General features: G+C 42.0%; 1 protein-coding gene across 1 annotated transcript in view; it reads right to left on the bottom strand.

Moving 5' to 3' along the window:
• Positions 1-13,418, bottom strand: part of LOC103623944 (sodium channel protein type 5 subunit alpha-like) — a 215,327-nt gene that overhangs the window by 20,647 nt on the left and 181,262 nt on the right. Inside the window, 1 exon segment of the mRNA XM_017746784.1 lies at positions 2,317-2,439. Within this exon segment, the coding sequence (XP_017602273.1) occupies positions 2,317-2,439 (123 nt within the window).

Raw genomic sequence — 13,418 nt, 5'->3', positions numbered from 1 at the left:
AAGAACTGAGGTCTGATGGCAATAGGTTCTCTTGGCCACCCAAGTGCCTTTGTCTCCAAGAAAATTGCTTCCAAAATTTAGGCACAACATCGATGAAATAAGCCTCTTACTGCAGTAAATGAGAACTTTCTTGCTCCTGTTCTAGTCCTGCAGAGATGTTTCAGATATTTGAGAAAAAGGCATTATAACAGAGCAAACTATTATTATTTTCTCACTGTCAGTGTTTGCTGCTCAACATTATCATTATTTAATCCATCAATGCGCTGGCAATTTTCCTGTGCATTTTGGAGCATATGAACTCCTAATAATGAAAGGTCTAACTGTCCCTAGTCTTGTTAAGTGTGGTTAGACAAACTAAAACTAAAATGATTTGCTTTTCCAATAGCACGTATTCTCAATTATACTTTATCATGGTTTACAAGCTAATTCACCACCTCTGATAGCTCAGAATGACTAAATATATTTCAGCTGCAGCAATGGTACAGGAAAGAAAAGGGAATATTGACTCAGGGACTGGGGGCCTATAAGAATGAGCATACTGGGAGGAAATTTGCTGGGCTGATCCATGTTAAGATCTTCACCAAGCCAGCCTCTTGCTATTCCCAGAGAGAAATGAGTTTTTAATGTTATTTTTTCCCTATTCTACTAATGCTTTTCTGATGTTTTTGGCTCATCTCCCCACTGCTATTCAGGTTTGAATCCAGTTCAGTTAAACTGCTGTGAAATCATGAGTAAACAATCATTAGTCAGAACATGCTAAATTTTTCTTGGACTTGTAAATCCACCAGTAAAAGCTAAGCCTTCATAAGCCACATCTAAACTGATTTGACAAAATCTATGCACAAACCACTCTGGTTGCTAAATTACTGCTTTTGCTAATACCAAATGCTGAAATAGCTCCATTTGTGAATGTTTAATAAAGACTTGGAGTGAGGTCATCAGATGACAGGAGTGAGAGCTTTAATTATCGTCAGTAGCGCAACCTCACTTTGTGTCTTTGCACTTTGCATTTTTTTTATTTGGTCAATTACCTTTAAAATATTGCCTGACTGCTGGAAAGATTGTGGTGAACAAAACAATTCAAGTTTGGGTGCCTGGATGAGCAGAGCCTTTTGAATCTTTTTGTCTTAGTACTAACACAGGGGTGGTCTGCAACAATACTTGCCTCATCTTTACCCACAAAAATAATATGACTTAGCTCATCACAAAATCTTTGGAACAAAGAGTTATATTGCCAAATCTGGTCATCCACAGAAGAGGAAAAGAATGGATACGGGGTTTTCCTAAGGTGCTGTATGACCATATTACCCGGCTCATCTCAATTGTTAGGTTCTCCAGCTTTCAGTCTCTTGCTGTAAGAGCATTGCAATGAGAATAGTTCATTGCTGGGAGCTCAGTGCATGAAATACACATTTAGTCACTGATGTTTGGGACTAAAATTTTGTCTACAGGAAAGCTTTACCCTGAAAATGCATCACTGTGAAATATGTAGCATTTTCCTTGGCCTAGCAGAGAGATTTGGATCATGAGTATAATTTGACACAGAATTTTGTCACAGATTTGGTTTACTTTGCTATGCAATCTGCAAGGTTAGCAGTAACCTCAGCTCATACAGAACACAGTTCTCACCACCTGCAAGTCATGCATGGTGTGAGGAATTAAATAAAGAGCTCATCTAAACAATAATTGATTCATGTTAGCAGGTAGGCTTAACAAAAAACCAGGTATGCTGTGGGAGTATAGCCATGGTGGCAAAGGAATACAGAGAAGAAAGAGATGGATGCACAAGATGGAGCAACAAGCACACGCTACATGGTTTTAATGTTAATCCTGACATTCCTCATTAAAACTGCAATCTGTTCAAAGGAAAAAAAAAATCATTCATTCATTTGCTTTCCCTATCTTTAGCATTTCTAATTTTTGCTTTAATTATTAGTGAAAACGTCCTTAAGAACTTTCTAGTCAGTCTCATTTTAATGCGTGTCAAAAACAGGGAGCAAACTTTACCTTGGTTGTTCCCCTGATACACCTTACAACTGAGAGGTAATTGATAGCCAGATGCATCCTCATCCAAAAAGCTGGTTTTTAAGGCGTAGTTTGACAAGTTAGGCAGCAGGATTCGTTTATCATTAAATCCACCCATGGATAAAGATGGAATGATACAACTGCAATCGAGACCAAGGAGGGACTTCTTTGTTGCTTTGATAAAAAGCACTATCATTCATTTCCTTTGGCTGACAAAACCACGTACAACAATCCCCTGTTACATATTGATCCACACAGTTGAGCTTTGGTGGATGCTTTGTGTCCTCTTACCCTCATCCCTTCAAACCGTGACAATGCCCTCAGCGGCCGCAGGGCCCGGAGGGTCCGCAGGGATTTGATGGGCCCCATCTCGGAGTATCCAAGAGTGTTGGCAACGAGGCTGATTAAAGACACCTGGATGGAGACACAAAGCAAAAATTCACTCTGTTAGAATAGCCCTGCCATTTTCCTTCCCTTCTGACTTTCCTCCCCGGAAAGAAACAGCTGGTTAGTGGAACAGTGGGGAAAAAAGTCTTAAAGGGGAGCCATCACATTGGATCCACACAGAGGAAAGGATGGTCCTTCACAAAGTGGATGAGAAAGGAGATCACCATTACAGACCCACCACTCTGTGCTGTTTTTGTGCATTCCCCAAGGTGTGTGTATCTTCCAGTACCCAAAATATGAGTCATGTGTTATAATTTAGAGCTATTTGGAAGAAAGCACGTCTAACCCTTTCCAGCAGAGATAAAGGATTTTAGTGTTTACATTTAATCACTAGTCTTTAACTGAGTGATTAGAAACAAGTCCTCCACATTGCTGGCAGACATGACTATACCACAGACCTCAAAAGAATGATGTTCATGGCTCTTCCATTCTGCTCTTATTCACTTTTTCTGCTTTCTGCACAGTCTCTAAAGGAGAGGGAAATTTGACAGGTGCTCAGTGTTGAGGTTCATACCTTTCAAAGAGTTTTTCTTTGAAATAAACTTCCTGAATCTGGAAGCACCATGGAGGGGTTCCCATGTTCTTCATGTTCTCAAGGCTTTTTTTCGTGCCCCAGATGGTCAGAAATGTGGGTGGAATCAGGCACAGGACTGGATTCTGAATGAACTGAGTGGAGTGGAGATTATGAACACATGGAGCAGTAGGGTTTTGCATGCTCCAATCAGTGTTCATAGCCTGAAATCTTACTGAGCAAGGAGTGAAAACAAACAGCTCTCCAACACCGTAGGTATCATGCCAATTTGCATGTATTAAAAAAACCCCAAAACAACAAAAAAACCCAACCAGAATTAATCACCACATACTATAAAATGCCATTTTCTTAGAAGGAGAGACCTGTGTATATTGTTTATCACAGTTTCTTCCTTTTTAATTTGTTTTCTTCTTACCATTTGCACAGCCCCACTCATCACAGTATTGGATATTTCACTCTCACCAATGGGACTGTGCAAAGCTCATCTGCGAGGAGTGGGTGTTGTTGCCATTTTCAAGATAGCAGCTAAGCCTAAAAGCAGAGGCTCCTCTACATTATAAAAAATATGTGCTTAGTGTAAGGAAACTCCAGCACCCCCATGAACACTGACAGATCTGGAGGAAAACCTTCCTTTTAATTTTGGGATGGGATGATTTTTACTCTGAAGCCCACTGCTGGCTGACCAGCCCAGCATCATCCATGAGCTCTGGGATAAATCAGGGTAAGCCCAGCCTCCCCTAAGTCCCAAGACAGTGTCCCCTATGGAGCAGCCTTTCTCCTGAATATGCTTTTATTTACATACCAGTGCTGTCTGCACAACTAAGCACCTTTGTAGAAACTTGATCAATTTGTTAAATTATTTACCTGCTGATGGCTTTAATATGGCATGTGGGTGACTAAGGGCAGGAGGTCTCAGGGAAACCAAGCCTGAGCTGGGGTTTCTGCCAGGATAAATCAGCCCACCTCTGCAGATGACTAAGTGGCACAGAGGCTGGCTGTCACCCTGTAACATGTCACTCTTTAACAAGGTGTGACACAGACTCACCTCCTGTGTACAGACCCAGCGGCTGGGGAGGAAGGAAGGGCTTAATAAACACTTCTGCCTTTTTGTGATGAGTGCCCTGTAAGAACATCACAGTAGACAGGCAGACTGGGTTCAAGGTCTGGTGTCTTAGGCCCTGTAGACACTGGGGAGGTAAAAATCACCCACAAAGCTTTTGCTTCCATCTCTAGGAAAGCAGATGTGAACCTGTGACCTGAGCATGATGCCTAAATCATTTTTGAGTAAGCAATGCCATAGGTTTGACATGCTCCTTTCACTCAAATGCCTACACACCCAATGCTCACAGTTGAAGATGAAAATCTGGGTTTAACTTAAAAACCATCTTCAGTTCACCAGTGCACCCATTTTCTGCCTTCCCTGTTTCTCACCAGCCTGGTTTACATCCTGTACTCTGAAGTTGCATTAACATAGAGTTCAAATCCTCCCCCTTTTATTCACTCTACCCACTAATTTAATGTTGCCTAAATAATGAGAAAGGGCTGAGGATCTGTGTAACAGCAGTAAACAAATGTGCACTGTAGTTATATACTAAAGCCATTCAATTAAGTCATCTTAAAAGTGTAAAATAACTGCCATTACGGAGAAATCATGATAGAAATAACACTGTGGCACATATTTCTGCCTTTGGTGGAAAGTTTAGTGCAGAAAACAGCCTTAACCTCACAAAGCCTCTGAGGTTCCTATCCAGAAAGGCTGAAGGTATAAGAAAAACACCTCAATGATTGTATACTCAGAGATAGAAACCAAGATCCACACACTCACATACCAAGGGAAGATCATTCACTTGTAACATTGATCCGTAAAATGAATGTAGATATTTAAATGAAAATTAATCAAATACAGGGTACCCAACACTCTTCTTTGCTGGTTTCACCCACAATGACTGAAAGACAGATCTTATCAAGGTCTTCAAACTGCTTTGGTTGGTGCATCTGCATGGTTCCTCCCTCATCCTGGGTTTGTGCCCTATAACTGCCCTTTCTCCCAAGGCAGAAGGTTTTTGGTTCAAATCCTGCAAGACCAGATTTTGCATCTGAGTGGGTTCCCATTTTCTTCTGAGTGCCATAAATGTCACCCTGAAACACATCACAGGTGGTGTTGTCCTCCTGACACAGATTTACACAGCATTAGATATCTCTGCAGAGGATTAGGTCATGAAGCTCTGTGATATTTGGCAACGATTTACAAGGCTGGAGTCAGAGCAGAGTTGGAGAGAACTTGTTTAAATGCTTGGATGTTGGTTTTGAAGGTATCCCTGTCAAATTTTATTTATAGGAGAATTACTAACACAGGGACTTGGCCATTTGGACTTGATTAAAAGTGACCCGGAAGGTTATTTTTAGGAAAAAAATCAAGCAGTTTTCAAAATTGGTGCTGACTGCCCCACATAATCACAACAAAAGGCGAAGTCAGCTATTTCTGTTATTTTTTTATTGTTGCAAGGCTATGCAGCCCAGAGCTGCTCTAAAGTTCTGCTTCATGCTCTGCTCAGAATCAAAAATGTGCTGGCACCCAGAAAACACCTCTAGGGTCAATGTAACCTCCAGATTCAGAGTAAGTCACACACACAGTTCTAGTCTTTTCAGTACCTGTTTGCAAATAGTTTTGAAGGTTTTTCATAAAAACCTACCCCTGAAGTTCAGGCAGCACTGTAACATGGTGGAGAGCAAGTGAATCCTAAGCAGCCACTATTGCTTGGAACCATTTCCCATAAAACACCCAATTTGCTGTTGACCTTGAGCTTTCACCTCAACTTCACCTTTTACACAGCAGGTTACAGGGAAGGTATGGAACTCCTCATCCTCCTGTGCACTTCTTCTGAGCCAAGCAGATTTATCACAGCTCCCATTTGCTCTGCTTCCAGCATTTCCCTTGAAGGTCTTTCCAGAACTTGCTAGATCTTACTAAGAAGATTTCACAGCTTTCCATTTAACTTAATCAAGGAATAGTTTCCCCGTGTTAGGTCTATACTGTTCCTTACCCCCTTGACTTGCTGCTCATTTGGTGCCCCTGAAGTCCTCAGAACAACGTTGTCACCAGAATTTTCTATCTAACCTGAAGTCCAGTGCACAACCTGGCCAGCAATGAGGGTGCCTAAGGAGGAGAAAGGTCCTCATAAATCAGTGTGTGCAATTCTGCCTCCACAGCCTGTGACACGTCTCACTAAACTCATGGACTAGGATGTCAATCACATGGCAACTCTTCCCTTTTGCATTCCCCAGATCATCTCAGCACAGCCAAGGCTCCAGCCTCAGTGCTGTCAGACGCTTACCAAAGTTTATCCTGGCCCAAAAGAGGGGAAACCCTAAAAGAGTCAGCATTTACTGCCCAGCTCAATAGTAGAGTTTCCCATCAAAGCTCCGGCCTCTGGCAAAGCCTTGTAGATCCTACTAAACAATTCATCTTCTTGCTATCGTAGACAGGCAGGGAGTGTGGAGCTCTCTCTGATCCTGGCATTTAGAGAAGATTTTTGCCCCTGTTCCTCATTTTATTTGCCCAGAGATAGCTTTATCTATGTATCTGTAAGTATATTGTGTGTATAAATATAGACCTCTATTTTTATATTCCCATGTATTTCTACATTCCCACATACTTCTACAATCCCACATATTTCTATATTCCCACATGTATCTACACACAAGTTTATCTGTACAGATTTTACAATAATTTGCATGACAGGTGCCTGGAGCTGGGAGGAGGGAGAGATAAATGAACCCCACAGCTTTTATGGTTGCCATTTTCAGTCTTATGATCAAGGGGAAAATGAGAGCTTTTAATTCTGGTGCACTGGGCACTAAAAATACCAGCCATGGGAGTTACCAGATCTGTGGCTGGTGTTTTGAAAGCCAGTCTCCTGGTATCTGTGTGTCTTGGTGGCATTAGCTTGGGTCTGGATGGCATTCAGGGCAAAATCAAGAAGAATCAATGAATTTAGAGTGCTAGAACACAGGGAAGGATCTCTGATGAAAGGTTAGCCTCACTGATAGCTGTATAAATTATATAAACACATATGTAATATAACTCTAATGAGAATAATTTCTGAATGCCTTCATAATTTTGACAATCTACTTCAAAGTCTTGTCCAGGAATCAGAACATTTTTTCAGTAATTTCCACTTTCTTGTCATAATTTCAACTATTTTGCAGAATTTCTGTCATTCTTACAGTAAGAAATATGACTTGTGTATGTGTCCAGGTGGCACCCAGAGTAGTGTTAAATTCTCAGTGTGCTCACACTGATCTCACAGCCATTCACCAGCTACAGATTTGCAGCATTGTCTGACTATTTAAATTATTCACCATGAACACACAGAGATGAAATTCTACAATAATTTTATGTGTCTTCATTATCTGACAGTGACTTAAGCAATCAGTGTTGTAAACCAATGTAAAGCCAGTAGAGCCACCAGAACAGAAGTTTAAGGCAGCAGAAAAACAATTATTAAGTAGGAAATGTGATAATGCAGCACACAGAGGGGAAAAAGGCCTTTAATCAGAAGATCATAGTCATTTTTTTCCCAAGGACTGATTGCATTTTGAACAGCAGTGGGTTCCTCCCTACATGAACACATTTTAGTATCATATTAGCAGCCTCCACAGACTCCCAGTCCAGGGTGGATTACAGGAGTCAGGGGCACAGAGTTTGGGAGCAGTGTTTCACCCAGAGCTGGTGGAGATTCCTATAGCAAGGAGAAACTGGAATAAACTGTTTCAGCTGGAATAAAGGCTGCTCCTCTCTTTTTTTAATTCCTTCCCACCAGCCTAAAAGGACATGATTTTAGATAACCTGGGAGCATCCACCAGACTGAGCTGGAAGCAGACAGACCTGAGCAGCACCATTCTGAGGCAGGCACCACCCAGCACAGACTGCATGTTTTAATTAACCCCTGACCACCACTGAGATGAATTAATAGCAGAGCCCTGAAAACAAGGAATTCTGCCTGAGCAACAGCAAAAATCCTCCTTGGATAATCACATAAATCCTAAACCCAACCAGAATCTCCACTAAATGCCTGCTGCAGCACACATCTGAGAGCAATGCCCTGCAAGTGTCTGTCCCAGGGAGAAGGGGAGACCTCCTTCCTGGTATGGGCAACAGCATATGCTTTATGCAGCCAGGGATTTCATCAAATTAACCTGCTTGTTCAAATTAGAGGGGAGGGAACAGCAGGCAAAAAAAAAAAGACATCTGAATGGAAGCACAGCAGCCAAGCTGAAAGCTCTGGCCACTTATTTAAATAAGCAGTTCCAGCTAATGCAGGCTCCTGGTGCTTTCAAATAGCTTTTTGTGTGCCCCAGAAACACCTGTCTCTCCCTCTCTAATTGTGCCTTTAAAAAAAAATGAAAATAGGAGAAAGAGCCTTTGGATTGCTTTGGGTGCATCTTTTCAATCCAGCCTGCCTTCTCCTGTTTTTGCTGCCAAGGATAGGATCACTCCATGACCTCTTCACTGTCCAGTGTCTTTTAGAGCCAGGCCTGAAGATAAAAGTTTCTCCCCTTGATTTGAAAAAGAACAAAATTCAGTCTTTACCCCAAATGCAAGCTGGAAAACCTACAGGGAAATGGGACTTTGCAAATAAATTGAAATACATGGAACTTCTTTTGGCACTCTGAAATACAGCTGGGAAAAGGAAGCTTGTAATGAGTTTGGTATTCCTTTCAGCATCCACCCTTTCCCAGCAGACTTTTATTGTCATTTCACTTTTTTAAAATATCCCTTTGTCCTTTCATTCTGACACTGCATTATCTGCCATACAGATGCCAAACTGTATGATTGCACCTGCCAATCCAGAAATTGCACGTTATGAAAGAAAGGCATAAAGTTAAAGGAAAGTCTTAAAAATAGGACACTAGAGAGACACTAAGGTGACCTAAATTCCCATCTCTGCTCCCTGTTTCCTTGAGTCAAAACCCTCATGTTCAGGTAAGGACTACAAACTCCTTAAGGCTGCTCTGGGGTTGGTCCATGGCCTGGAGGTGAAAACACATCTGGAAACAAGCTGTCAAAGGGCTTCCCTCACTGCAGCTGCTCATGGAGTGCTCTCATGTATTATAACATGATGGGCTACATGAGTGCCTAGATTCATTATAAACAAAAATTATCTCCTGGAAAGCCTCGTGCTACTTCTTATTACTCAGGTTTAAAAACTCATTTACTTCATCCACTCTTTTTTTGCTGTTGTTTTTTCCAGGACTTTTCCCCCTCTTTTTTTTTTTTAATTTTTCTTTTCTCCATCTACTATTCAGGCTTTAAAACCCTGTTAATATTCCATGTTCTCAGCTTGTCTCCTGATCCTCATGTCCAAGCTTTTCAAGGCAATGCTTGCTTTTCAGGGGGCAGCCTTGTTGCAAGCAGCATGTGTCACTCTTGTTGGGTTAAATGCTTTTAAATAAATCATTCCTGCATCCTAATTGCTTCCTGGCAGTTTCCAGAAGAACCTCTTTACGTCTTGCTGCTCTCTTAATCTGTCACCTCCTCTACACCTGCTCAGGCTTTTCTAACAGCTCCAGTCAATTCCCAGGGCAGATGGCTGAGAATCAAGGATTAAAACCTCAGCTAATTTCTGAGGGCGAGTCAACTGTGAGCTTTCATCCAGAGAGGCAGCAAACTGACTTATTGATCCGCAGTTTTCTCCCCCTCACCATTTACAAATGGATTTTCAGCTTGTCTCAATTCACCTTTTTACTGCAAACAGGCACCTTTGCCACACCTTGACATCCTGTTTATTAGCACTGGGTAGGGATCACAGAATCTGCTGGGTTGGAATGGATGCACAAAGATTGTGGAGTCAACTCCTGGCCCTGCACAGAACACCCCAAAAGTCAGACCTTGTGCCTGAGAGCATTGTTTAAACTCTGTCAGGCTTGATGCTGTGACCACTTCCCTGGGCAGCCTGCTAGGGATTCCTGTGAATTTTGGGGATCACATGATGTAACTTGATCAGACAAAGCTTGGTCAAGTCCCAAAGGCTCCCTCCACAGTGGCTGTGCAGGTGCAGATGCCTTGAAAAGTCTGGTGTTTCTGTCATGATTTAGAGCAAAATAACATCTTCATCATCAACAGCGTTCTGCTTCTCATCCAGATGCTGTGTGGAGACAGCCTGGATTTAGGGCAGCTGGAGAGGAAAGACATTGTCCCCTTAAAAAGATTTCCAAAGCTACCTCATGTTTCATCTCAGGGAACCATCCTGATGCTGAATGCTGTAGTCAGGAGTGGACTTGATTATTTCTTATTATGCGGAGACAGTGTTACTGTGCCAGGGGTGCACAATGATTACTGACAGAATATTTCCCTGGGGCTCAGCCCCATCAGCTCTGCTGCATTTCCATCCCAGCTGGTGGGAGCTGAGGTGCTGAGCTAAAGGCAAGTTTCTTTTTGGGCAGGATTAGGATCAACCCTGCTTAGATATGACATAATGAAAACAGCAGCAAAAGCAAGCAAAAAAACCTCAACAAAAACAAACAAAAGCCCCAAACCAAACTAAAACCCAAAGAAAACCAAAACCCCCAAAAAAACCAGACCGAACCAAACCAATAAAGTAAGAAAACAAAAAACCAAACCAGAAAAATCTGTTTGTGTTGCCTCCTCAAGGTGCTGTTCTGGATTTGCTTGTTTCCCTAAAGCATTTATTTAATCAGATGTTCCAAATCAATATGACAAAATACCAAATTGTTCTGAGAAACATGGCAGTCTTATCTTGAAAATCAGCTCACTTTAGTTGGGTTCTTGAATCTGATTGATCCTGAATGGTATTGTATTGAATATGCCAGAATGGAGAGGGACTCTGAAGAATTGTGGGATCCCTGACTTTTGCCAGGAAGGATAATGGTACAAGCAGGAGTACATACCAAAAGTGGGAAACTTCATTTGCCTCAGCACAAAACATCCCAAAGCCAGCCGTACCAGAGTAGGAGATCTGCACAAAGCCTCTACACCACCAAGGCACAGCTTTCCAGTTTCATCCCAATTCCTTTGATCTCTCCCTCACTAATAAGGAATCTCTGCCCTTCTGCAGGCTGCCTCTATCCCTTCACTTCTTCCTTTTCCCTCCTCCTGAAACCAGTCCCTTGAGCTCCTCCTGGCCATCCTGGATGGAGCCACAAGGGTAGTGGACGATGATTTTTTGGTCTGCAAGTCTGGGGTTCAAAGGTACTGGTCACCAGGGAGAGGAACTGTAGGACAATCCCCCATCCTCCTCTGTCCCTGGAGAGTTTGTGGGGCTCTGGACTGTTAAATACAATCAGTGTGTCTCTCCCAGCTCAGCTCTTCCATGCAAGGGAGAACATCCCCGTATGTGGAACTTGGCAGCTCCACTCCCAGTGATGGAAAGGGCCAAGCAAGCTGCATGCAAGAACTCCAGGATTTTATTCATTATTTTCATTTTAAGCATAGTCTTCTAAAAAAAGGACATTGAAAAGTGCTCCATATTTAAATAACTTTGAGAAATAAAAACGTTTGGTAAATCTAGCTCAGCGAAATCTGAGTGGAGATGGGTCTTTTACAGAACTTTTGAAAGTTGAAAATCTGCTTCAGTAATTGAAATTCTTCAGCAATTGCAGTAATTAGTCATCTCCCAACCACTTTGCAAGGTGTAGGCAGATAGTGAACTAGGCTTACTGTGGGCTTTTTTCCTCACCTACATTTTCCACCCCTTTTCTTGCAGGTGCAGCATGTTTTGTCCTGCTGTGCCTTGTCTGAAACTCAGCTTGTGCTTCCTCTTAGCAAAGCCCAGGCTCTCCCCTTTTAGCATCCATGTGGTAAGGAACATGAGGTGCAAACCAAGGTAAGACCAGACATTTGCATGTTTTTGCATGTTGTTTTTGCATGTTTTTGCTGTGTTGAGATAAAGTGTGGGGTGGTAGAAGGGAGATTTACAGCCTTGGCTGACCTGCTAACACACATTAAAACCACTTATCTCACCTTCACATAGATTTTTTTCTTTTCACTTTTCCTGAATTAGCCAATATGTACTAAAAGAGCATTTTTAAATCTTTCCTTCTTTTTTTCTTTTTCTTCTTTTTTCTCTTCAAAATCAGGCTCCCTGGCTTCTGGAGAGGGAATCTCACTCCCATTAGTTACCTGGGAGGCTTATGCCATCAGAGAGGCTCAGAAGAATGTGCACTGAGACAACTTCAAAAATCCCACATGTGCACTTGCTTTGAGGAACTGGGAAAAAACAGTCAAAAACTGAACTCTGAAGTTATAATACCCTGTTGTACCTATGGACTTTTGACAACTCACAGAGAACATTAGTAAGTTCTCTCTTAAGATGCTGCTCCAAGTGACAAGACATATTATCTTTAATCTACCTTGGCTGTATTTTTGCCATTCTGCTCCTGTGTGCTGCTCTGAACAGAAACTAGACAAAATTCACATGCTCTTAGGATAATGTCCCAAGAATACAAATTGGATTTCAATGCTGTTTGGGAATGACTCATTACAGCAGATTGTGTAATTACTGGTACAGCAAACAGAAATCACCTTGTTAATCAACAGGGAACACAGATGGAAAAGAACAATTAAAGTAATCATAAGCCATCAATATTTACTTCGCACAGCAAGTTTTTAATTGTCACTTAAAGACAATCCGACACAAGGGCATAATTTAATTCAATTCAATTTTAACTAGGGATAGAAAGACTGTTTTAAAATGCTCATCTCAGATTCAAGGATTATTAGCTGCTTCTTTACTTGTCTGACAGTGAAGTATTTAAAGCAGAAATCTTAGAGCAAGTGCTCTCCAGGAACTATTTGGGAAAATGTAATACCTTTATTTTTGTTTAAGTGTTCAGGGAAAGTGACAGTGCAACTGATGGATGCCTAAACATCCATGAGCAGTCCTCAAACAAGCAAACAGGAAATTTGGCAGCAAACAGGAAATCTGGAAAGCTGCTCAGTGGGGAATACAGATCGCTAGTTACAAACCCAGCAGATCCAGGCAAACACCAGAAACATGCTGTGTTAGAACCACTCACAAAAGTTACTGAGGAGAGTGAAAAATATATATTATTTCATTTCCATAAAAGCATCTACAAAATCCTGCCTAGCGGATTTGCTGAATAACTGGTTTGGGATGCCTGGCCTTCAAATCCATTGCTGAGCCTTGCTTGAGTTGTTTTGCAGACAGATCTACCACCTGAAACTGTTGTGAGCTCCTGCCTCCATGGCAGGGGGGATGGAAAAGGGATGAAAGAACAATTTTCATCCCTGGTGACCCAGCTGGAGAGAAACTGGTGGGGCATCAGGGCAAAAGCTGAGAATTAGAGATACCCTCCCCTCCCTGCTGCAGGACATAGTTCAAGGACCACCCATTGCTGGAGATGTCTGGTGGGGAAGGAGGCTGCCAACATC

Source organism: Corvus brachyrhynchos, unplaced genomic scaffold (assembly GCF_000691975.1).
Source record: "Corvus brachyrhynchos isolate BGI_N302 unplaced genomic scaffold, ASM69197v1 scaffold18, whole genome shotgun sequence".
NCBI classification, from domain to species: domain Eukaryota; kingdom Metazoa; phylum Chordata; class Aves; order Passeriformes; family Corvidae; genus Corvus; species Corvus brachyrhynchos.
This window is presented reverse-complemented; position numbering and strand designations above follow the sequence as displayed.